This window comes from Marmota monax, unplaced genomic scaffold (assembly GCF_021218885.2).
Source record: "Marmota monax isolate L192 unplaced genomic scaffold, Marmota_monax_Labrador192_F-V1.1 WCK01_AAM20220418_F8-fsc01090, whole genome shotgun sequence".
NCBI classification, from domain to species: domain Eukaryota; kingdom Metazoa; phylum Chordata; class Mammalia; order Rodentia; family Sciuridae; genus Marmota; species Marmota monax.
The window spans coordinates 69568-97279 of record NW_026694907.1 but is presented as its reverse complement, the minus strand read 5'-3'; the positions used below and the strand labels follow the sequence as shown (position 1 = coordinate 97279).

Sequence of the window (27712 nt, the reverse complement as noted above, 5' to 3'; positions counted from 1 at the left end):
TACTAAGAAAATGTTGCTATTTAATAAAGTAATAAATTTTGAATTTTGAAAGTTTAACTTTTGCAAAAAACACATAAGAGTTACTAAAAAGTACTATCATACTAGAGTTTCTCCTACATTCCAGTAAACAAGTCTGGTGGTTACCTCCTTCTCCTCTGGGCAGTACAGAGGCCCTGTAGGATGAAGAACAGCTTTCTGTGCATAATAAAAGAGCTCTGATATGTTCTTCAGGTTTTTTGCTGAACACTGAAAAGAAAAGGTTAAAAATTTTATACTGTAAAATCAATTATGAGAACAAAAAATGTATTTTAAAACTATCAAAATAAGGTGGCAGATTTTGTGAAGAAACTGAAAACTGCATTTTCCTTTGTGGACATCACAATATCATGTCTACACACAACCTAGTTCTGTTGTACTTGGGTTTACATGAGTGCACAAAGAGCAGAAAATTTATTCCATCACACATCACCCCCATTCCTATTCAGAATCTCAGGTTAGTGAGAATTCACCAATAATAAATTTTCATGAGGCATACCTCCACACAGGTTTCTATTTCTGTATACTGGTTCATGATGGGAAGGATGGTCTCCATGCTACTGTATTCCACCAGATCAGACTTGTTCCCAACCAATATCAAAGGCAGCCTGAAATGAAGAGGAATTGTAATAAGAAAGGGAAAAGACCTTATATCTACATTTAATTCACATCATAACTCAGAATTTCTAAGTAAAAATCTTATTAAAACTCATGAACTCGGGCTGGGGATGTAGCTCAAGTGGTAGCGCGCTCGCCTGGCACGCGTGCGGCCCAGGTTCGACCCTCAGCACCACATACAAACAAGGATGTTGTGTCCACCGAAAACTAGAAAATAAATATTAAAAAACTTAAAAAAAAAAAAACTCATGAACTCTTACTATAGTCAGTTTCATCTAACCATTGAACACATATTTAATGGGTACCTATAATAAACCACAAACATATTAAAGACACAAGACAAGGAAGATCTCTTCCAATTGTAACATTGAAAACAGAAAATGAACAATAAGTAAATAAACAATTTTTCAATTCAGTAAGTGTTATGAAGGAACTGAAAAGGGGCACATAGGATAGATAGAGCACATGGAAGAAGTTAATTACAAATAGTAATCAGAGAAAAACTCTCCAACAAAGTAGTATTTGAACAAAGGAGTGAAAGACCAGATTAGAATTCTTTATATGAAGAGCAAGGAAAAGCTACCTGGGAAGAAGGGTCACCACATTCAAAGGCCTCAAATTGAAAAAAAAAAAAAAAAAAGATCCTGGTGGGGTCAAAGATGCTGGAGTGAAGAGATGCTGAGCAAAAGAGGTTATGAAAATTATGAAATGGGGCTGGACACGATCAAAGGCCAGACATATAGAACTTAAAAGCTGCAGTAAGGAGAGTGGAAGACACTGAAGGGTTAAAAGCAGGAGCATGACACGATCTGATCCACATTTTTAAATGCAATGATTTGTTACTTTTAAAACATACATACTGAAAGATACATAGTGTGATATAGTATGTTAGTTTGCTTCAAAATGACTCGAATGGGAGGAGTAATAGATGAAATGAAACTGGCAATGAGTTAATTGTTGAAGCTGGATGACAGATACATGGGAATTATTACACTATTCTCTCTACTTTTGTATATGTTTGATTTCTTTCATTAAGAAAAAGTTTTTTTGCTGGGCACAGTTGTGTGTGCCTATAATCCCAGTGGCTCAGGAGGATCATGAGTTCAAAGCCAGACTCAGCAAAGTGAGGGACTGAGCAACTCAGTGAGATTCTGTCTCTAAATAAAATACCAAAAAGAAAAAAGGGCTGGGGATGTGGCTCAGGGGCCAAAGTGCCCCTGAGTTCAATACCCAGTACCCCTCCTCCCATCAAAACAAAAAGAAAAAGCTTTTTTTCCCCTTTTATTTTCAGTATTGGGGACTGAACCCAGGAGTGCTTTTACCACTGAGCTACATCCCTAGCACTTAGTTTATTTTTTGAGATAGGGTCTCGCTAAATTATTGCAGGTGTCACTAAGTTGCTGAGGCTACCCATGAACTTACAATCTTCCTGTCTCGGCCTCCTGAGCCACATGTCACTGTGCCCACTTAGAAAAGGCTTTTTAAAAATCTGATAGCTTGGAATAGAGCATTCAAGTGAAGTTGAAGAAGAAATATTCAGATTTAAGACATTTTAGGAGTACAACTAACACAGATATTAGTATCTGATAAACACAGAAGCTGAAGGAAAGGGAAAAATATACAGGATTTTGGCTAGAGAAAATGAAGAGATTCCATAAGACATCGAAGATGGAGGGAGTTTTGTTTCTTGGTGGGAGAGTGGGTTGGCAGAGAATTAAAGATTTTGTTTTAGACAAGTGAAATCTGGAGAAGACTGTGGGAAATCGAAATAGGTTATCAAAGAGGATCAGTCTAATGAAGAACTGTTATTTGGGAATCCTACAAGACAGCTTGCAGAAAGCAAATTATCTTGCTGGAACTCGAAACTGCAATAGAAATCCTTGAAACATTTAGTTTACCTCCCTGCTATGACCATCATGCTTAAAGAAACTGACCCACTCTATTACCCAAATATTGATTCCCAACCAATCCAGAAGGTTTTCCAAAAACATAGTGGTTTATAATAACAGATGTATACAGAAATGCCTTCTCTGAAGAGTCCCTCCCAGAAATAGCTTAATGAAGAAGAACAAATATCAGGAGCATACAGGTATTGGATCCTCCAAAGGAGCCCTGTCCAATATAACATTCTATGATGGTGCGACTATTCTTTACCTGCCCCGTTCATTACTGTTAACAACTAGCCAGATGTAGCTACAAAGCTCCTGAAATGTGATTAAACATATTGAAGAAACTATAATTTTAGTTTTATTTAATTTTAATTTATTTAAAGTTAAAATGCCACAACTGACTAGAGACTACTGCAGTGGGAACCACATCTTTGAAGGGTCCACTCTCCCCTTTCCGTCTTGTCAATAAGTCACCATAAAGTTTAAAACCATGATAAGAAGGCACCATCGGAGCTATTAGGCATAGCACTTACAATGCCATCTCAGTCCAAAGTTGCTCTTCCATAACTAAGTAAAACAGATGAATGATCACATTAATCTGTTCAGAACCAGACTTTCAGCTGGGCATGGTGGTATACAACTTTAATCCTAGCAACTCGGGAGACTAAGACTAAGACAAGGGAATCAATTTAGCAAGGCCTTAAGCAACTTAGAGAGAACTTGTCTCAAAATAAAAAATAAAAAGGGTTGGGGATTTGACTGGGTGCAGTGGCACACTCCTGTAATGCCAGCAAACCGAGAGGCTGAGGCAGGAGGATGGCAAAGTTCAAAGCCAGCCTCAGCAATGGCAAGGTGTTAAGCAACTCAATGAGACCCTGTCTCCACATAAATTACAAAATAGGATTGGAGATGTGGCTAAGTGGTTGAGTGCCCCTGACTTCAAACCCCAGTACTCCTCCCTCCAAAAAACAGGGGTTTGGAGATGTGACTTAGTGGTCAAGCACCCCCTGGGTTCAATCTCCAGTACAAAAAAACCTCCAAAAAACAAAAAAAAAAAAAAGAAAGAACTAGGCTTTCAGAGTTTAAAAAGACAAAAATGCTCAACTGAAAATAAATTTTTAAAAAATTGAGTACAGGACCAAATGTGCTCAATTAATAAATATGAGTTTGAATTTCTTAACATTTAAGACTCAAATGCGCTTCATAAATGTTATTCCAATTAAATAATATTGCAAGAAAATATTTTGTTTCCATTTAAATTTAAAATGTTTATGCTCAGAACTACTATTCTGGTTCAGAAAAATACAGAATGCACACTCTCTTACTTTTTCCCTGTCATACTTATATCTTCCAAAGAATTACAAAGAAATCTTTCTTTATGAATTCCTAAAGAGTTCCTTAAAGAATTTATAAAGTACTTACATATGCATTATTTCATTTGATTCTCAATATAACCACATGTAGCTAAGACAGATATTACCCTTATCCTCACTTATACATGAGGAAACTAACAAGTCAAAGTCTACAAGCTCATAAGGGTCAAACCAGATTTCAAGGGTTATTCATTTTTTTTCAAAGTTCCTGCTCTAACATACACTACACTGTATACAATCAACTATAATTGCCCACACCGTGAGTAAACGATGATGCCCTATTTCATCAAAGGAGTACAAAATAGGACAGAGGGTTACTGGGGGTCTAGCACCGTGGTAGAGTACTTGCCTTGCATGTATAAGGTCCTAGATTTCAATCTGCACCACCATAAAAATAGAGGGTGTGTGTGTGCACACAAAATACAGGTGAGGATACACTCTAAAACTGAGACTTTCAAGCAGCAGTTTGAGAAACAAAAATGTAAGATTATCAAAATATTTAATCTGTCTGTATTTATGAATTATTAGCATAGTGCCGTTTCTTTGCTCTCAAATATACTTACTGCTTCAAGTGATTCCTCCCAAAACAGATGTGTGGGGATGTATGGAGGTATGTAAGCAGACAGATGAACTGACAAAGCATATGTGGCAAATGTTAACAACTGATGGATCTGTGAAGGGTTTTCAGATGTTCATTACTATTTCTCACATCTTTTTGGTAAAATTCCTATTTGAAATTTTTCAATATAAAGTTTGAGAGAAAAAATACCTGCTGTCTTTGTCTGTTCTTTCATTTATGAGAGGAATCCATCGACTTGTTACCTAAAACAAAAATGAACAAGAGCAAAGTCATGATGTAGATCATCATTAAAAATTTTGTCCTCTAATCATTAAAATTCTAAATTGAGGATCAACTTTGAAAGTGCTCCATTGAAATTTAACTAAATATAATGGGAAAAAATCATATATTTATACCTTATCAATAGAATGTTTGTTGTTAACAGCATAAACTATGCAGATGACATTAGCCTAGAAGAAAAATTAACAAATTAATGTCATTTTAAAATAAAAATACAAACATTAGCATTTAATTACCAACTAGTTAATATATTTGGCTCAAAGGCAGAAAAATTTTGAAGGGGAAAAAAAAGCTTACCCCTAAAGAGTAAAATATTCCTAAGGATCCACAATAAAAACATGTTCAAAATTAGCATCAACAACAAAGAATTGAAAATTCTTGCTAAGTGAGAAAATGAAAAAAGCACACTCTTAGGGTCATCACTGTTTTTCCACAAAAACATACAACTATTTTTTTAAACTTACCTGTGATATTTCTTGATGAAGTTGTTCATCACTCTGTTCTGCTTCTACAAGTGACAAAAAGTCAATGTTCACATTTTAAACACTTTCATTATAACCAATAGTCAACCTATAATACATGTGACACCAATTACTATCCTTCAAAATGCCATGGTATAGCTCTACCATGGTATACATGATAGAGCTAGGATAAGGAAGCAAAGAAATCAAGACTGGGTAGCAAAGACCAGAGTAACCCAGGAGCAGAGAAAGTTGAACTAAGATAAGGAAGCTGGCTAATGATAAAAGACACATCCATAAGAAGGTAGCCGGAGCATAGAAGAGCAGAGACATTGTGTGATAAATCTAGGCCAGCATCTGATCCAGGGTTACAAAGGGTCAGGCAAAAGAGATCAGCAACTCAAGATAGAAAACTGAGTGCTTTAAAGTCGGAAGCTCAGAGTGAGTCTATATAATAGGGTCCAAAAGGCCAGGTGAGAATCTGGTCAATACAAGCTTACAATCTAGATAGCAGGTAGAAGAAATAATAACCAGGACCCAGAAGCAAAACTATAGCATGACAATGAAGAATCAAGCACATATTTCTAGCCAGAACTGCTCTCAAAGGGTATACATGATAGAGCTAGGACGAGGAAGCAAAGAAATCAAGAGCAATTAATTTAGATCATTTTAGGTTACATGTCTCCCCCCAAATGCCTGTTATTCCTCACAAAGAAACTAGTAATGGTATGTTATACTATGCTAAAAAAAAAAAAAAGGCTGTATATTTAATATTTTTCCATATGTTGAGTAGTCAACAAGGCTTCAATTCTAATAATTAAATTAATCAAATTATAAGGCTGTGTGTATCAAAAAAGAATAATTCTATAAATAAAGCTAGTTGTGAGGCTTCAATTTCTAGTATACTGCTGTTCAACATACATACAATGCAAGCCACATATGTAATTGTTAATTTTCTAGTAGTTATCTTTAAAAAGGTAAAAAGAGTCCATGCATGGTGGCGCATGCCTGTAATCCCAGTAGCTTGGGAGGCTGAGACAGGAGGATCAAGTTCAAAGTCAGCCTTAGCAAAAAGCAAGGTGCTAAGCAACTCAGTGAGACCCTGTCTCTAAATAAAACATAAAACAGGGCTGGGATGTGGCTCAGTGGTCAAGCACCCCTGAGTTCAATCCCCAATACCAAAAAAAAAAATAAAAATAAAAGGGGTAAAATTAATTTTTATTTAACCCAAAATATAAAAAATTAAATTAAAAAAATTAAAACTCCCACTCAATAGAAAAATTAATGAGATACTTTTACATTTTTTATGCTAACACTTAAAAATATACTTGCATTTTAAATTTTTTTTTTTTGAGAGAGAGAGAGAATTTTTTTTTAATATTTATTTTTTAGTTCTTGGAGGACACAACATCTTTGTTTGTATGTGGTGCTGAGGATCGAACCCGGGCCGCACGCATGCCAGGCGAGCATGCTACCGCTTGAGCCACTTCCCCAGCCCCGCATTTTAAATTTATAGCACTTTATTTTTTGTTTGTTTTTTGGTACTGAGAATTGAAACCAGGGCTGGAGTTGTAGTTCAGTGTTAAGGCATTTGTCTAACATGTGTGAGGCACTGGGTTTAATCCTTAACACCACATAAAAATAAATAAATAAAATAAGTCGTGTCCACCTACAAATAAAAATTAAAAATTAAAAAATAAATTTGAACCCAGGGGTACTCTACCCCTGAGTTATATCCCCAGCTCTTTTTGTTATTTTTTAAATTTGAGAGATGAGGGCTAGAGCTGTGGCTCAGTGATAGAACACTTGCCCACCATACATAAGGTACTGGGTTGGATCCTCAGCACCACATATAAATAAATGAATGAATGAATGAATGTTAAAAAAAATTGTTTAAAAAAATTTGAAAGAGAGTCTCCCTAAGTTGCTTGCGGCCTCACTAAGCTGCCAAAGCTGGTCCCAAACTTGTGATTCTCCTGTCTCAGCCTCCTGAGTTGCTGGGATTACCGTCATGGGCCACCATACCCAGCTATAGAACATTTAAAATTTAGAATGGCCATAGGTAATGGACAGAACAGTTATAGTGTTTTATTTTGAAAATATATGGAATATCAATTTATCCAAAGTATTATCATTATATTTATATCCATGTTCTAAAAAGTTCTAGATCAGAAATAATTAAATGAATAAAATGTAAGTAGTATTATGTAAAAAGTTTTTAAGTTATTGAAAGCACTATAGATGTGTTTCTGATATATAAGCAAGTTGACAAATGTTTTACTTATTTTATTTGTGACAAAGGTTGATGATATGATTTAGATCCTAAATGTCCCCCAAAGCTCCTGTGTTGAAGTCTTGATCCTCAATGCAGCAGTGTTCAGAGGTGAGACCTTCTGAAGGTGACTGGATCACGAGTGCTCTGACATAATAAATGGATAATCCAATTATAGATTCATAGCTCAATGGACTATTGGAAGGTGATGGACACTTTAGAAAATACAGCCTAATTGGAGAAATTAGGTCACTGGGGATGTGCCCTTGAAGGGTGCATTTTGTCTCAGACCCCTTCTCTAAGCTTCTTGACCACCATGAGGTAAACATTTTTGTATCATGTGCTTTTATCATCATGGCTTGCCTCATGACAGGTCCAAAAGCAACCTTGCCAAGCATCCATAGATTGAAACCATGAGCCAAAGTATACATTTACTCCTCTTAAGTTGTTATCTCAGGTATTTTGTCAGTAACAGAAAGCCGACTAGTAAAGTTGACAAAAAATAAATTCAGAATTCAATATATTCTTAAATTCAGAATTCTAAATCATCAAAACATACCTGAATGGATAACAACAAAATTGACCCAGAACTTCTTTCTGTAAACGTGCCAATTTCAGCAGGGTAATGACTTATATATCATTTGCCATTTAATTTTCCTCCTTATTTTTTATTATTATGGAACCCAATTTGGTATTTTGGGGACACAGAACTACCAAATGGAGGCTTTAGGTAGGGAGTAGAATGGGGGATGCGGATTGAAAGAGACATTAGGGGAATATCATATACTATAACAGAGAAAGGACCATCTCTCTCTGATTTTTTTTTTTTTTTTTTTTGGTACCAGAAATTGAACCCAGGAGCACTTAACCACTGAGCACATCCCCAGCCCTTTTTATTTTTTTTTATTTTGAGACAAAGTCTCACCAAGTTGTTTAGGGCCTCACCAATTTGCTGAGGCTGGCTTTGAACTTATGATCCTCTTACCTCAGTCTCCCAAGATGCTAAGATTACAGACATGTACTCTGCTCAGCCTCTGAGAATTTTTAAAAGCTCAATAAGACTGTCTTCAGGACTATTAAACTAACTCTAGAGCTTCACCTACAAAAGGACATCCATTACCTGAGTAATCTACAATGTGTGTTGGAACTCTCTCGGGGGTGACGTCAGCTGGAATGGTGATTTCTTCTGCCCGAGGAGGAACCTTTTTTGCAAACAAACGCAGAAAAGGAAAAAATTAGGGGATATTATCAAATTCGTTAACAGATTATATAAATTTATTTATATTAGTCCCTTGTAAATTCTTATTTTAACTTTTTAAATTCTTATTTTTTTTACTCATCACAGATGCAAATATATATGAAAAACATATGGTAAAAACATTTTTTAATAGCATAATAAAAACTAAAAAAGGTTTTTCTTTTGAAAAACAATGCACATTTCTACTTATGTAGGTAGAAGACATATTAAGGACACTTTTTATCCGATATAGACAAAAACAATTCTTAAATTAATTTGGTGTTTCAAACATTAGTTTTTAAAATATATTATTCTCATTCTATTTTATTGAAGGCCTAAGATACTCTACAGACGAGGAGCTATGGTAATCCAACACAATTTTCAGGAGCTGGAGGTGTAGCTAAGTGGTAGAACACTTGCCTAGAATGTACAAGGCCATGGGTTCCATCTCAAGAACTGAAAAAAAATAAAAAAAACCCACAAAAAAACAAAGCAATATTTAAATTAATCAGTAAATTATCAAATTAACTTCTAGAAGTTAACTAGTTGGCTGCCTAATGTGCCATATGCTTAATAATCTCATTTTTCAGTTAGCATGTTGGCACACATATGTAGTTACAGACTCAGGAGGCTGAGGCAGGAAAACTGCAAGTTTGAGGCTAGCCCCAGAGACTTAGCAAGATGCTGTCTCTAAATGAAAATTTAATAAAAAGGGGCTGGAAAGAAAGAACCACTTAGCTCAGTGGTAGAGTGTACCTAAATTCTACCAACTGAGCTATATCCCCAGCCCCAAGACTATATATATATATATAAAAAAAAGAAAGAAATTAGCAAACAATTCTTTTTTTAAAATATTTTTATTTTTTAGTAGTAGATGGACACAATATCTTTATTTATTTATTTATTTTTATGTGATGCTGAGGATCAAATCCAGTGCCTCATATTTGCAAGGCAAGCGCTCTACCACTGAGCTACAATTGCAGCCCAAGACTATATAATTTTTAAATTAATTAAAAATCTCTTATCCATACTCAGGAGGGCAATGCTAAAATAGTTCTAAACTAAGTCAAATTTTTGCAGAAAACCTTTAGGTATTATACCTCTTTCCCAACTGACTATAAATTAATGTTAACAATTCCACAAATGAAAATATACTTCACTTCTCAAACTAAGTAATTACTTATTTGACTATCTTATTTAAGGGGGCAGGAAGCAAAAGAAACAATGAATGGTCATATGGTTGTTGTGGATGTTGAAAACACTATCATATGGAAATGTAATTCAGTGGGAAAGTACATATTTAGCATGCACAAGGCCCTGGATTCAATTCCCAGCACCAAAAAAAACTAACACAAGATACATCAAATTTCTACCTGAACAATGAAATTACACAGTTATTTCTACCTAAAAAAGAGCAAAGAAGGGGTAAATGCAAACTGTGTTACTAATAATAATATTATGTAAAGAAAAAAAAAAACAGAAATCATTTTCATTCTATTCCACTTATCCCATTCCCCATAGCAATAGCCTAACTTTTAGCTAGCAGCCTCTCACACTAGAACTTTGAAAGTGGAAATAAATATATACTGTCAGTCATAATAAAACCACCTGATTTTTCGTGGCACTTCACTATTACTAAGCTCATCTCATTTGTGATCCAAAACAATTCTTTTAGGTGAGCAAAGGAAGAATGAATTAGTTTCTTCATTTGTAAAATGAGGTAGGTAGATAAATGTTTCCAAATATGTGTGTTAGAATTCTAGTGGTTCTGCAAAAACACTCAAAAGAGTGGGCAGTGGAAAACAAGCAGAGATCCAGATTTTTCACCCTAATTTCAACTCACAGAATACTCATCATCTCTTTTATATTTGGGGCTTATAAGTAACATTTTATTTTTAAGAATGAGTTATACAATCTCATTATCTCTTTTAACTTCCATTTTACAGATGAGACAACTAAGGCACCAAGATGACAAATGTCCTAGACAAGGTCAAAAGCAGGAAACACAAAGGACTTGGTAAACTTAGATCTAGTTGATTCTTTCTCAGATATGCCTCTATAAACTAATATAAACCTTTAAAAAGTTTCATCTGGGGCTGGGGTTGTGGCTCAGAGATAGAGTGCTTGCCTAGCATGTGTGAGGCACTGGGTTTGATTCTCAGCACCACATATAAATAAATGAATAAAAAGTCCATCAACAACTAAAAAAAAGTTTCAACTGTTGAAAAGGAAACATTTTTTTAAAAGTAAGAGTTATTTCACTTTAACTTACTTTTGATAATTTTTAAAAATATTTTTTAGTTGTAGATGGATACCTTTATTTATTTATGTTTATGTGGTGATAAGGATGAATCCCAGTGCCTCATACATGTGAGGCAAGCTCTCTGCCACTGAGCCACTATTCCAGCTCTTACTTTTTTTAAAAAAGAAAGATGGACACAATAACTTTATTTTATTTATTTTTGTGTGGTGCTAAGGATCAAACCCCTCACATGCATGAGGCAAGCGCACTATCACTGAGCTATAACCCCAGCCCTTACTTTTGATAATTTTTAAAAAAATTCTAAATATGGAAAAGAAATCAAAATGTTTACCTCTTCTGGAAATTCTTCACTGACCAGAGACATAATGAGTGATGTCTTCCCAACTCTAGCTGTGAAAAGAAAAATCATCACTTTAATGAAAGTGTTTGGTTCTATATAAGCTCAAATCCAGCAGCCAGAGAGGAAATATATTACTTATTAGCTAAAATCAAAGGCATCCAAATTTAATAAAATATTTAAAAGCATACATAAACATGTACATACATATATATATGTATGTATGTGTGTGTATATATATATATATATATATATATATATATATATATCTGTAATTTTTAAAAAATAGTAATAATAAATCTGTTTCATATCAATATTAAAAAACCTCCAACGTTATTTTTGGGAGTTCTATATAAGAATCCATTGTATAAAGTTTTATAATTTATTAATGTGATTTCCCAACAGTGAACATTTGGATTGTTCTGGAAATTGTTCACTAACTAAGACATAATGAATGATGCCTTCCCAACTCTAGCTGTGAAAATAAAAATCGTCACTTTAATGAAAGTATTTGGAAACAATCCAAATGTTCACTTTTACAAACAATGCAGTAATTAGTATTTTTACAAAATAATTTCCTTGTAGTGGAATTTAAGAATTTTAGTTATGATGCATGATTTTTGTTTTTAATAGATAAATTATTTCTAAAATAAACCAATTTATATCTTCATCAACAGAATACCAGTGCTTTATTTCTTTACATTCCTACATTCTTTCTTTTTAAATATATTTAAAACAAAAAAAAAAATCCTGTTACATTTTCCATTTTAAATATATTATCTTTAAAATCTTGATTTTTATTCTGAAATTTGACTTGTATTTACATAATTTTTATTATCATGTAATTACTTTTATTAGACATTCAATTGTTTATCATCTAAACTCTTTTGTGATTCCAGAGGAAACAACTTGCCTATTAGCCTCTGCCATAGTAGCAAATTATAATTTTTAAAAGTAAAGTCTAAATATGAAAGAATAGATATTTTTAGAGTTAAGAACAATCACAATCTCTTCCTAGATGACTAAAGGAAAGGGCTATAATCAATGGTTACACCACAGGAAGGAGAATGAGTACTGGTCAAAATAGCAGAGGATTTGCTATGAACAACTGAGTACTAGTGGACAGACAGATTAGATGTTTTAATAGATGTTTTCCAGCTCTGATTTCTACAAACCTTCTCTTGTGTGAGAAGGGCTGGGCCTTTTTCAAGTGGTTGACCATAAAGTGTGACTGAGTTCCTACTACATCAGTGAGTCCAAAGCCATGATCACAGAATTGCTAGAACCTAGCAGCAATGCCAAATTACATAGCTCTTCACAAAATTTTCAGATAAGGAACCTGGGACCTACAGACAAAATTTTCTCAAGATGTTACAAAAATATTAGTTGCAGATCTATCTGCAGATTGCAAAGTCAATGCTTTCTCTTATGCTATATTTTCCAAAAAATTGCTAATAAAACTTAATAATATAGACAGGAAATGGTGACTATATCAGCATATCACATACATAAACAAATATCACATAGTATAATTAAAATATTCACTAATTTAGCAGGGCAGAGCGATGTACCCCTACAATCCTAGCTACCCAAGAGACTGAGGCAGGAGGAGCACAGGTTCAAGGTCAGCTTCAGCAATTTAGGAAGACTTTGTCTCAAAATAAAAAAAATGAAAGGGGTTGGGGATGTATATCAGTGGTAAAGTGTCCTGGGTTTGATCCCTCATATAGCAAAATAAATAAACAACGATTATGCAAGTCACCATTTCATTGGCAACCAGATCTTGTTCAATTTTACTTTATTAAACTTATTTTGAAAAATTTCAGATTTACAAAGAAATTGCAGAATACAAAGTATTCATGTCTTTTACTCAGATTCCTCACATACTAACATCATTTTACCATATTTATATTATCATTTTCCCCCTCTCCCATCTCTCTATATATCTTTATTTGTATCTATTACAAATAGGTTTACATAAGACCCTTTGAAAATAAGTACATCTTTGCACATATTTCCTGAAAGCAAACTCCAATGTATATTGTTAACAGTAGGAAATTAACCACAAACACAATACTATTATTTCATGTGTCTGACCATTATCCTTTACAGAAAAGGATTTATTTTTTATGGTCTAAGAGCAAATGTTGCTTTTGCTGTCAATCTGAAAGAATTTCTTTAAAATATATATATATATATATATATATATATATATATATATATATATATTATTTTTTTTTTTTAATTGTCGATGGACACAATACCTTTACTTTGTTTGTTTAGTTTGTTTATGTGGTGCCAGGGATTGAACTCAGGGCCTCATGCATGCTAGGCAAGCACTCTGCCACTGAGCTACAGCCTCAGCCCTGAAAGAATTTCTTAAATCTTTTCTTCTTTTCTTTTCCTTCCTTCCTTCCTCCCTCCCTCCCTCCCTTCCTTCCTTCCTTCCTTTCTTGTCTTTCCTAACATTAACATTTAAAATTCTTTTAAACCTTTGGGCAGGAATATCCCAGTATGTTTTTCTCAGTGCATCACAGCAGACAGCAGATGATGCCCCATGACTGGGGATGTTAGCTAGATCACTTGGATATGGTGATGTCTGAGGTTTCTCCATAGGAGAGTTATTATTTTTCTTTTGGTAATTAATAAGTATCTTGGAAGGAGATCCTTTGAAACCATGTAAACATCCTGTGAGCTTCTTTCCTATGGAGTTAGGGTGTGCCACCACCTTGGTTCATTGACATGTTCACCAACCAGGAAGCTCTCCTGGGCTTTGATGCTCAGAGGTTTTATAGGGGGTCTTGTTATGTAGATGTGGCTGATTAAATCATTGGTTAATATGGTTGAATTCAAACATTACTCCCTCATTCATCCTTGGGGGACTTGGTTTTTCTGGTGACTAACCCCCTTCATGAATGAGTTACCTCAATAGGATGAACTCAAGTATGGTTGAAGGGGCTCATTATTCATAACAAAAACACTCCTATCATTAGGAAATTCAAAGCAATTTTGAAGCTCTGTGCCAGAAATTGGGGACAAAGACCAGATGTATCATGTTGTATATCACACTTTCTAATGTTATTTGATTTCAAAAACAATTTTTACTAAAAACAAATTGAGCAAAATAATTTTGGAATTTTTAAATTGCCTCAGCTCTTACCTGCCATTTATAGTTCTCCAGTAGCACTTTTTTTTTTTTTTTTTTTTGTATCAGAGATTGAACCAAGGGTTTGCTCAACTACTGAGCCACATCCCCATCCCTTTTTAAAATTTTCAGGGTCTTGTTAAGCTGCTTAGGGCCTCGCTAAATTGCCGAGGCTGACTTTGAACTTGTGATCCTACTGCTTCAGCCTCCCAAGGCTGGGATTATAGTCATATGCCATTGCACCTGGCCAAAGAATACACATAACCTGACATTCTTTAGATAAATTTCAGTTACCATCTGTAAGTTTAGAACAAGCCAATTTTTACTATCAAAAATTATTTTTAAAATAGTATTTATTGACCTTTTCTAGTAGTAAAACTTTTATTTTAGAAAATATGAAAAAACAAATAATTACAGTTACTTTTACTTCCGAGATAACCATTCTTGGTGTTCATATTCTTTTTTTTTAATATTTATTTTTTAGTTGTAGTTGGACACAATACCTTTATTTTATTTATTTTTATGTGGTGATGAGGATCGAACCCAGGGCCTCGCACATGCTAGGCAAGAGCTCTACTGCTGAGCCACAACCTCAGCCTGGTGTTTATATTCTTGCAGGATTTTTCCTATCCACATTCATAATTATAAAATGTGATCATAGGGGCTGGGGTTATAGCTCAGTGGTAGAATGCTTTCCTAGCATGTATGAAGCACTGGGTTCAATCCACAGTACCACAAAAAAATAAAATTAAATTAAATAAATAAATAAACAAACAAACAAATAAATAAATAAAGGTATTGTGTCTATCTTCAACTAAAAAAAATTTCAAAAACGTAGTCATATTACATGTGTTGATTTATACCTGCATAAATATGATTTTGAAAAGTACAATGGGGCTGGGCATGATAGTGCAGGCCTGTAATTCCAGCAGCTCGGGAGGCTCAGGCAGGAGTATCAAAGCCAGCCTCAGCAAAAGAGAGGTGCTAAGCAATTTGGGGAACTGTCTCTAAATAAAATTAAAAAATTGGGCTGGGAATGTGGCTCAGTGGTTGAGTGTCTCTAAGTTCAACCCTCAGTACCAAAAAAAGTAAAATGGAGCAATTTAAACCTCCAAAATAATTATGATTGTGGGTTATAATTCATAAAATAGAAATCCATGAGTCCATAAATATATATGAATCAGAAGGGAAAGTTTTCCATGTAGTAGAATTCTCATTAGCATAGAAGTACAGATAGAAATAGAAAATTAGTACTATCCAGGCATGGTGGTGCACCTGTAATCCTATTGATTTGAGAGGCTGAGGCAGGAGGATTGCAAATTCAAGGCCAGCCTTAGCAATTTAGCAAGGAACTAAGCGGCTCAGGAGGCTGAGACAGGAGGATCACGAGCTCAAAGCCAGCCTCAGCAATAGTGAGGCACTAAGCAACTCAGTGAGACCCTGTCTTTAAATAAAATTCAAAATAGGGCTGGGGTGGTAGTTCAGTGGTCGAGTGCCCCTGAATTCAATCCCCCGTTGGCCCCCCAAAAAATTGAACTGAACTGTAGTACACCCAGTAGATATCAGAGAATTAGTGTCAGAACACAAAGAGAAAGAAAATTTTGTATTTATTAAAGTAATCTATGGGGGCTGGGGTTATAGCTCAGTGGTAAAGCACTTGCCTGGCACATGTGAGGCACTGGGTTCAATCTCAGCATCACATAAAAATAAATAAATAAAAATAAAGGTATTGTGTCCATCTACAACTAAAAATAAAAACAAAATAATAATAAAGTAATTATATCTCAAAAACCTGCAAAACATTGTAGCACATCTTTTATCCAAAAAGAGTAGTTATATATATACACACACACACTCATCCCCTGGACCTAACAAGGAAAAACACTAAAAGAACATACAAAGAATATTAACTTATATGTCTACATGATCCATCTTTTTTGTGTAGAACTCAAACTATTAGTTCATTTGATAATTATTTACCTGGTTGTCTCCTAAGTACAAACTTTAGCCTTACATACTACATGGGAATAATATGGAAAATATTAAAAACACAGAAAAAAATCACCATAAAAGAGGTATGTTCAACCACTCTATTTAAAAGCAAAGAAGGGGACAATAGGGGAGAGGAGGGAAAAACCAAAAGATCTACTTCTCCTAGAAGTCTTTAAACATAGCAAGAAATCAAGTAACTCATTTAAGGGCTGGGGGTGTAATTCAGAGGTAGAGAAGGAACTTAGCATATAAGAAAACCTGTGTTCAATCCCCAACACACAACACTGTCTTAGGAATGTGTTGTGCCTAGGCAACCTTCAATCACACCAATGGTTTCCTGAAGGACTACCCAAACCAGCTATTAAGCATTTCCAAGAAGATAAGGAATAATTATTTAACTATCACCCATAGGAAACTCCTCAAGGACAGAGAATATGTCTTTCTTGTTCACTCCCTCACTCCCAGCAAATCACAAGGCACTTGGCCCTTAGTAAAATGCAGCTGCATAGCTTATTGGTTAACAGCACAGATTTGAAAAGGGAAAGAAGATAACAAAATCAAAAGAGAGTTTCAACTGATTGGTAACTTTTTTTTTTTTTTTTTTAATTTTGAGACTGGGTTTTGCTGAATTGCCCAGGCTGGCCTCAACCTTGTGATTCTTCTGGTCTCATCCTCCTGAGCTTCTGAGACTACAGGCATGTGCCACTGTTCCTGGGGACAGGTAACACTTTTAATTTCTTAAGTTAAGTGATGGGTATTTGTTTTTGTTGTTTTGGTGACACATTCATAAAGAAAGAAAGAAAAGAAAAAGAACACAGGCTTTAGAACGAGACAGAATTGGACCAAAAATCTTGTTCTGCCATTTTTTAGCTGTGTTTTCTGGGGCAACTCATCAAGACTCAATTTTTTCAACTATGAAATTTAGTACTGACAACCCTCATAGAATTGTTAAGAGAATTAATTAAGATGACAGCTATATAATGCTTAGTACAATAACTAGCATGCATTAAGTATATAAATGAACCTGGAGGCAGGAGGATTGTGAGTTCAAAGCTAGCCTCAGCAACTTAGTGAGACCCTAAGCAATTCAGCAAGACCCTGTCTCTAAAAAAATATATATATAAAAGGGCTGGGGATATGGTATTAAAGCATCCCTGTATTTAATCCCTGGTACCAAAAAAAAAGAAGTGTATGATACTTCTTAACAATTCTTCTTGGAATGATGACAAATTTGAATTAAAGGAGTTACATGAGGGCCTTTCTGGGCCAGAAAATATGGATTCCAGAATCAGCTTTTCACTATTATCAGTATGATCCTGAACGGTTACTGACTCTCTTTAGGCCTCAATTTTCTCATTAGTTAAGTCAGTTTAAAAAAAAAAAAATGGACTACATGCCATCTAACTGCTTATATTATATGCTTTATCAGCACACCTAGAAAACAGGTGTGTAAAACAAGAAAAAATGCATATTATATTAGGTAAGATATAGTATTCTAGAAATGACAGACACATCCAAATTGTCTGTTTTACTGTGTATGGGAAAGTTATGTGGCAAGACCATTCATCTATCTATAAGAACAAAGTAGGACTCAACAAGCCAATGCAGAGCTCAGGAATTTCTAGAACTTGCTGACTTATATACAACATTTCAAAGTCCTTTTTTCTTATATAACTCCCTTCATAATGCCCTTGCTTAAAGTCCCAGCAACCCTAAACCTTCAGATAGTTCAAGGTAGTATTTCTCTCAACTTCCATAATATCTATCCTAATTCCACATGATTATGCATAACAAAAGATAAACATCTCTATGATCTTATCTCTGACCTACTATGTTAAGAATGGGAAAAAAATGGGCTGGGGTTGTGGCTCAGTGGTGGAGCGCTTTCCTAGTATGTGCAGGGCCCTAGGTTCAGTCCTCAGAACCACATAAAATAAATAAATAAAATAAAGGTATTGTGTCCAACTACAACTAAAAAAATAAGATATATTTAAAAAAAAAAAGAATGGGAAAAATGAAGCACACATTCAAAAATGGTTCCAATGATGCTCCTTGGTAACCAAGAGGAAAACAAGTCCTATTCTTGATCCTTGAGAAATTTGCCTACCTTAACACCCATAATTTCTTGATTCTTCACCTAATATCCTTTGAAGAAATTTTGCTTATGTCCCACCACTCCAAGGTCCTCACCAGTTTCAGAAGAAACTACTACACAGTGCTCAAAATTAAGTGAATCACCTACAATAAAAGGCTACTAGTTTCCTAGAAAGTGATGGATTTACTGCTCCTTAATCCAAATTGCTTAGGATCCCCTAGCAAAATTCAGGCTTGCAACAGGTATTCCATGTTATCTTCAAAGTCCCTTCCCCCTCTATGACCCTTAAAACTCAACCATTCTGGGGCTGGAGCTGGAGCTCAGGGGTACAGTGGTAGAGCACTGGCCTAGCATGTGTAAGGCACAGAGTTCAATCCTAAGCACCACATAAAAATAAATAAAATAAAAGTATTATGTCCATATACAACTCAAAAAATCGAAGAAGAAGAAAAAAAAAAATCAACCATTCTTCCTCACTTCTCTCCTTTTTTTTGTTTAGAAGAAATCAGTGGGGATTTTTTTTTTTTTTTTTGAGAGAGAGAGAGAGAATTTTTTAATATTTATTTTTTAGTTTTCGGCAGACACAACATCTTTGTTTGTTTGTATATGGTGCTAAGGATCGAACCCGGGCCGCACGCATGCCAGGTGAGCGCACTATCGCTTGAGCCACATCCCCAGCCCACCTCTCTCCTTAACACATTATTAGAACAACTTTTTCCTGATCATAGTCTCCTACTTTTCACAGAGACCCCCTATGTCTTCAGCAATATTTTCAGAACAGAAAGACCAAAATTTATTTGGAAATTCTGATTTCTTCACAGCTCAATTCATTAGTCTGTAGGGCAGTTCTGGCTGCCTGAATAGCAACAAGCTCCTGCCAAGGTACAAAGCTGCCATCAGGTCTATTCCAACAGGGCAAGCCTCAGAGACATTGTGAAGACCAAAATAATCAGCTTTACTTATGTTTGAAGAACTGAACATGCACATGGACAATGGTATCAAGACTGGGGATAATTCAGTGTAAGTTACTTCTATTGTTTATGACTTTTTTTTTTAACTACATTTAAAAAAGAAGCATGACATTTTTCTTTATTTATGTTTTGCTTCATCTGGAAAAGAATTTGAGGCAATTAACAACACTATAACACTTAAATCCCACCTAATTTGTGAAGTCATTGGATAATAAAAGACTTTAAAAATCAGAGAACAGGGCTGGGGTTGTGGCTCTGTGGTAGAGCACTTGCCTAACATGTGTGAGGCACTGGGTTTAATTCTCAGCACCACATATCAATAAATTAGAAAAAAAAAAAAAAAAAGGTCCATCAACAACGAACCAAAATATTTTTTAAAAATCAGAGAATACAGCTGCATGCAATGGCACAAACCTAAATCTCAGCTATTCAGGAAGCTGATACAGGAGGATCTAAGTTGCCTCAGCAACTTAGCCAGATACTATCTCAAAATTTAAAAAATAATAATAAAAATGAATCAGGCACAGTGGTGCCTACCCGTAATCCCAGTGACTCAGGAGGCTGAGGGAGGAGGATTATAAGCCTCAGCAACTTAGTAAGGTAGTAAGCAACTTAGCGAAACCCTGTGTCAAAATTAAAAATGGCTGGGAATGTAGCTCAATACTAGAGCACCCATGTGTTCAATTCACAGTGCTAAAAATAAAAAAATTAAAGAACATGAATCTTCCACATAAAGAGTGATTTCCTTTTTTAAAAAAGTTCAAAATTAGAACAAGAGAGATGGATTACAATGAATTTAGGAATATATGAGCACATTTCATCAATAATTTTACTTTTATAGGGCATTGAAATGATAGTTACTTTAATGAAGGATTACAAAGATATAATTTACTTAAGAAATGCTCAATGAATCTAAACTAGGGCTTTTTATTTCCCTTATGGCCTACCTATAACCCTGTAAGACTACAAAAGAAATAATGTAGCAGTATGTTTAGAATTAAAATAGGCCTCTTAAAGCTAATTTTAATTGAGAAGTACCCTAACAGTAATAAAAACATTTTAGACTATCAAATTTTAAAATCCACGTAAGTCAGTCTACAATCTAAAAGAGGTCCCTTGGGGCTGGAGTTGTGGCTCAGTGGTAGAGCACTTGCCTGGCATGTGTGAGGCACTGGGTTTGATCCTCAGAACTGCATAATAATAAATAAATTGTGTCTACCTACAACTTTTTGGAGGGGCACTGAAATGACAGTTACTATAATCTATAATTTAAAAAAAAAGAGGTCCTTAACAATGGCAGTTATGAGTATATTTTCTGCATATTTTTAACTGCTCCAGAAAAAAAATCATTTTCATAAGGGCATAAAATTCCAAGCTCTTCTTAAATTATTATACTAAATAAATGTTATATTTAACATAAAGATTGTAGTGCAAATATTATATATAAACATTTTAATAATAAAATCTATAATTTATTACAAATAAAATTTTATAATGAAATAAAGTACAATATAAATTCATTTGAAGTAAATACTTGATGTAAGTATTAATATTAATGTAGAAAAGAAAAAAATTATTCTTTCTCAGCCAGTTATTTAATGTTCTCTATTTCTTCTATTTTGCCTGAGAAATATTGAAGTGATCTACTAAAAGCAAAGCCACAATTACAACCAAAGACAGAGGCCTGTGATTCATCAGTTCAACACCACATGCTACAGTTCTGAGACTCCCAGCTTCTAAGTAGGTCATCCATGAAAAATATAATTCATTACTATAGAACAAATTATCTAGATTTATCCAGTCTACAAATTCCTTTGTCTTTTCATCACATCTTGTAAACTTCTAGTTCCAAATGACAGTAAAGTCCTGATAATCATGAAGCAAAAATAACATTCTGAGGTTCCAGTTACCACCCTTTTAGCCATATTGCCTACTTTCTTTTTTTTTTTTTTTTTTTTTTGGTAACAGATACCCCTTGCTGCACCAAGTGACAAAAGAACTAACGCCTCCTTTTTATTTGTTTCTTTATTAAGAAGAATTGTTGGCCCTTCCTAAGTTACTGTAATTAGAATACATGGAGGAGGCAAGGGTGACCGTGGAATTATATTTGTAACTAATAATCTTTAGTATTTGTAGAAGGAAGATTTCACTGATCATATGCAGATGATACAGGACAAAGGCTGTTCCACTGCTACAACCCATCCCTCTCCTTCAAACCAGATCAACACTCGTGCCAAGCTGGTGCCAAAGGAGCAAAAAGACAGTAGAAAGCAGGTTTCAATTTATGTGTGAGCATGATATAGAAGACTCTATGTACAGAACAGACTATGCAGAATGAACTCTATGTATTCAAACATCCTGAGCCGCAGAATATCATCTAGATACATTATATGTAAACACAGTGTAATTGAAACTGGAGCAGTTTATTCTTTAAATAGTATTCCAACAAAGGTCAGAATGGAAAGCAATAAGGCTTTAAAATTACCTTAAAAGGCTTTTTTTCCCCTAAAATAAATGCCAGCTTATACCTGAAGTCTCTTAAACTCAAACCTACTCTACAGCTAAAGAATCATTCCTCAACCACTTCCATACTCTAGAAAAGCCTCTGATGTTTCAAGGAAAAGCTGATTTCTTGACAAGGACTAGAATTCCTGGCAGCCAAAACATGAACTAGACATGGCATTGTCATCCTAACTCACTGGTCTACTTTTACTGCCAGAACACAGAAATCTCCCAGTGCCTCCCACATGACAGGCAAGTGCTCTACCACTGAGCCACAACTCCAGCCCCAAGCAACTCTAAGGAGCTGGGATGTAGCACAGTGGTAGAGCACTTGCCTAGCATGCTCAAAGCCCTGAGTTCAATCCCCAGCATCACATGGGATGGGGACACACACACATGAGCTAAGGACACAAAAGGAGAGAATTGGAAGAATGCTACTCCTTCATATCATAACAATGACTACATGAGCCTGGATTTAAGAAAGGAGAATGATGCAGAAGCTAAAGGGAAATTAGGAATTTTCAAAAGGGGATCTCATGAAAATAGAATGGAGACCAGTAGAGGAAGGGTGGGAAAGGGGAGAGACTGTGAAATGAAATCAACCAAATTATTTATTCTATGTGCATGTATAAATGTATCACAATGAATCCCATTCTATGAATAATTATAATGCACCAATTAAAAATAAATTAATAAATAAATAGAAGGAAAACCAGTAGAATTGAGGAAGGAGATGAGAAGGAGGGAAAGGGGAAGTATGCGGGAATGAAATAGAGCAAATTATGGTACATGCACGTATGAATATGTCACAAAGAACCCCACAATTATGTACAACTATAATGCACTAATAAAAGTATAAAATTTTTTTAAAAAGAGAGAAAAGGGGAATGATCACATTTTTATGAATGAGAGGAGTCATTTGGAAAAAGGAACTCATTCAACAGACACTTGAATGCTTACTTTGTGCCAAGTCTGTTCTAGCTGCTGGAGAGAGAGGAACAAATAAGACAAATCCCATGCCTTCAAGAAGCTTTCTTTCGAGAAACAGGAAAGCAAATGAGTAAATACATTCGGTAATGAGGATATTTCCCAAATCAGGGCCTACTTGTAGAGAAATCAATGAAGGAGAGTAGCATGAGAGTGAAGCAAAGGCAAGATTGTTAAGAGTCTCGGAGACCTGCATTTAAAAAGTCTGGGCTTTAAGTGAAAGTAGAATTTTTAAAATGGGTAACAAGATCTGAGATTTTTTTTGAAGGTGATTCTGCCTGCTTCACGGAGAATGGACAAAAGTAGGAGGGAGACCAGTTAAGGAGATATTGCAAAAGTCTAGGCCACAACAACTGAAGCTTGAACTAGTTTGGGAAGTTGGGGAGATAAATTAGGTAAGACAAACCAGGTTAGAGGTACCAGATTCTTTGGAAAACAAAATAACAGTTCCATTTTCTTAATGACTTTTACCAGTAGAAGACAAATATATCTCAAGCTTTCATTAATCTACTAATGTAGCAACATGATTTAGATAAAAGGGTAATACAGTGCTTGCTAATTCTACTGTAACAAGGATACCTGTTAAGTATACTAAAGCAAATCTAGTTAAGCATAAATTCTAGCCAACAAATTGACCATGAAAAATTATGCCCTGAAGAACTGAGTTCTGTGTGAGTGTATTTTTAAAGATTTTTAAATTTTTATTTTGGCTTAAAAATAGTAATTGACTTCTGGTCTGGTCTGAATAGCATTTGCTATGTTCAATAATTAAGCTAAGATACATATTACATTTAAGACACTTTCACTTTCTCTGTAACAAATACCTAAAATGTATAGAGAGACAAACTTCTTTGATCTAAGCTAAATAAACATTAAGCAATTAGCATTAAAGCCTAGATAAATCAGAAGTGGGCCAAAAAAAGATCCATTGCACCTCAACAGTACAGTAGAATGGTTTAGCTAATAGAATGTTGAAAGTACTCATAACTATTTCAGAACTTCAGTGAATGAAGCTGCTACTGCACGGTTCAGGGACAGAAACTGACAGCAATAAAATGTAACAAAGTGATACAGAATGAAAGAACAAGCTTTAAAACAATAATACCAGAGAGGATGCTCCATTTTCTTTACTTTTCTGTTCGCCTTGGCATCTGAAAACTATGCTCACTTAAGTAAGCAAGTGATAATTCAAATTGCTACCACTGTTTTCTAATATTAGTAGTATAGATAAATCCATGTATCAGATCCATATTAAAATAGCTTTGGTCACACTTAAAGAGCTAACAACTGACAGATACTTACTTTAAATCTCCAAAAATAAAGTCTCAAATATTTCCCCCCAAACATCAGCTTTTTTAATGACTAAATAAAATTATATACTTTAATTAAATGTACTCTATTTCTAATATTTCAAAAATGAATATTTACATTTATTTATTTATTTATAGTAGATGACCTAAAGCTTTTGGTTTCAACCTCTTTAAGTATCACCTTCAAAACACAAGACTTTGTCTTGTGTCAAGTTTCCCCCTGTAATCAGAAAACTCTAATATATAGTTTTATCAACTCTTTTACTTGCTTTCATTTCTACAGAATACAGCTTGTGATTTTTGTAACAAATATTTGAATTACTTTACATATTTCCTTTTTTAAATATTCTTTTGTTGTTGATGGACCTTTATTTTATTTATATATTTATATGTGGTGCTGAGAACCGAACCCAGTGCCTCACGTATGGGAGGTAAGCACTCTACCACTGACCTACCACCCCAGTCCCTATTTTACATATTTCTAAATAAACAACACCTTTAATGTTTTAACCAAAATGTCTGAAGGCTGATGATGTATCTTACATATTGACAACTTTTTTTGTAATATTTATTTTTTTTTTAGTTGTAGATGGACATAATACCTTTATTTTATTTATTTATTCATTTTTATGTGGTGCTGAGGATCAAACCCAGGGCCTCCCACTGCTAGGTCAGCAACTACCACTGAGCCACAACCCCCGCCCCTATTGGCAACATTTCTATTTAGATCTTTTATATACCAACAATGTGGAATTGCTTCCTATATTCAAAACTAAACCTAGGATCTTTTTTCCCCCAGAGCTGGGGACTGAACCCAAGGCCTTGTAGATGATAGCATGCAAGGCAAGCACTCTACCATTGAGCTACATCCCCAACCAGAGTTTTCTTTTTCTAAAAATTAGCATAAAAATTACTGTACTATAAACCCATTTCAAGATACAGTTAAGGATCGGCTTTCTAAGCAAGTCACCCACTTTCTCTAATCTTGCTCCAAATGCATCTTCATGAATCATGTTAAATAACACCTTTCTGAAATTTATCAAGAAAATCCATGAAAAATACAATTAAATACAGTTATAACTTAAAATTCATTAACTGCAAACTAAACATAAACTATGGCTAAGCTTGCTTCCAAATTCTGATTCTAAAGGAAGATATCTCCAAACAGCAGATGAACAGAAATTTCAACAAACAATTCAGAGAGTAAAAATATGTTAACTTTCCAGAGCACATAGCAGAGACCTCAAATATGTAACGTAGTTTAGGGAAAAAAAAAATGCTTAAAATCAGCAATGGCAGCCAGATGCAATGGCACACACCTGTAATCCCAGAGGCTCAGCAGGAGATCATGAGTTCAAAACCAGCCTCAGCAATTTAGCGAGGCCCTAGCAACTTGGTGAAACCCTGTCTCAAAATAAAAAATAAAAAGTGCTGGGGGTGTAGCTCACTGGCTAAGCACCCCTGAGTTCAATCCCTGTTTAAAAAAACAGCAATGGAGCATTAATTAATGATTCAAAACCAAACAACTCCAGCCCTCCCTAGCCTACTTTCTTTATATTTTAATCCTGGCAATTGAGTGATGTAACTGACACAATGGTATTAAGAAGTCCCTGCTGCTGGACATCGTGGCACATGCCTGTAATCCCAGCAGCTCCCGAGGCTGAGGCAGGAGGATCGTGAGTTCTCAAAGCCAGCCTCAGCAATTTAGCCAGGCCCTATGTAACTCGGCGAGACCCTGTCTCTAAAAGGGCTGGGGATGTGGTTCAGTGGTTGAGTGCCCCTGGGTTTACCCTAATACCAAAAAAAAAAAAAAAAAAAAAAAGTAAAAATAAGAAAAGTCCCTGCTGTTCTATCTATATGTCACCGAGCAGAAGCATCTCTCCTTTATTATATCGGCAAAAAGTGAAATCTTAGAATCTCGCGGGGTTGGGGTAAGGAGCGGGTCTTGTGTGTTTATATACCTGCTGGAGTCTTGTATGCCTGCTGATATTTATAAATTAACTACCAAGTAGTCGTGGAATAAAGAATGGTTAAAAAAGTAGGAAGAATTAGGTTTTAGGGTAACTATCATTGACTCAACTAACGGACTCTCCCCAGATAATTATTACTAATTGAGTACTTGGATAACGTGAAGTTGAAAGTAAATGTCCAGTACCAGGAGTTACTCCCATACAAAGCACAAGGATCGCTACGAAACGCCTCCTCCGCCGCCACCACCCGGCCTTAGGGATCGAACACCCGGACCTGGCGCAGGTTAGGCAAGTGCTCTACCACCAAGCTAGACTACAGCCCAACGCTCTGAGTCAACGCACCGAGAAAGCGAGGACCGCCAGCGAGCGCAAAAAGGAGGGAGAGGGAGAGAGAGAGAGAGAGAGAGAGAGAGAGAGAGAGAGAGAGAGAGAGAGAGAGACCTGACCTTGCCCCCAAGTGGCATAGTTCTGCACCCCTCCCCCTAGCTTCCGCGGGAGTCGGCTCCCGCAATCCCAATTGGTTAGGCTGCTGTTCCAGCATCTGCCAGGCAGTGACTGACAAGGGAATCTCCACAGAAGAAGAGAGGGTGAAAGGAGGCGGCCTGGGAAGCGCTGAGGCCCAGGAGGAAAGGACGCGAGGAGGAGCAGGATGAGAGGACCTTCGGAGGGATGAGGTCGGGCGTTAGGGGATAAAGGAGACGAGGCTTGCGAGGAGCATTGGGGACACGAAAGGGAGATCTGGGGAGGGCCCGGGTGCGGTGAGAGGATAAGGGCCGCCGGCGCGTAGCCGAAAGGGAAGAGAGAAGGAGCTGGGAGGCCTGGTGGCACAGAGAGGCAGCCGAGCTGCGAGGGGCGAGGAGGGTCAAGGCTGAGGCAAGAGAAGGACAAGGGCGGCCGCGGCCAGCCCGGGCGCGCGGACTCACGTTCTCCCACCAGCAGGATCCGCACGTCTTTCTTCATGTCGACGGCTCGCAGGGGCCGTGCTTGGCCCGCACGCATGGAGTGAACTCCTCCGGCCAAGAGCGCCCAGCCCACGGCGCCACTCTCCCCACGCTGCCAGCACCACCTGCCAGCCTCTCCAGTCGCTCCGCCCGAACCTCGGCCGCTGGGACCCGCCGCACCTCCTCCTGGGCAGCCTCCCCGCTCGGGAGCCCGGACAGAGCCAGCTCCGCCCCTCCCGCTCCGCGGGCGGTGGCGGCCGCGCGAACGACGGCATGCGGCGAGGGACACGCGCTTTCGGAACGCAAACGCTCTGCATGCCTGCACAGCGCCCCCGCCGTCAGGCTTGCGGTAGCGCAGGGACAGGGAGCCTAACCCACCCCTATATGAATACAGCAGCCAGCGATACTCTTTGGTCACCGGATTTGAGTACCAGATTCCCTGGTTTAACCCCAT

General features: G+C 36.2%; 1 protein-coding gene across 1 annotated transcript; it reads right to left on the bottom strand.

Annotated features, from left to right (window-relative positions):
• On the bottom strand, positions 1–27712 carry LOC124080954 (mitochondrial Rho GTPase 1-like). The gene is made up of 8 exons (XM_046427046.1): positions 27241–27712; positions 11340–11398; positions 8629–8710; positions 5240–5283; positions 4892–4945; positions 4686–4738; positions 536–644; positions 1–246 (listed from the first exon to the last, which is right to left on the bottom strand). Exons 1-8 carry the CDS (start codon positions 27710–27712, stop codon positions 97–99), a joined length of 1023 nt encoding a protein of 340 aa, XP_046283002.1. The 3' UTR covers positions 1–96.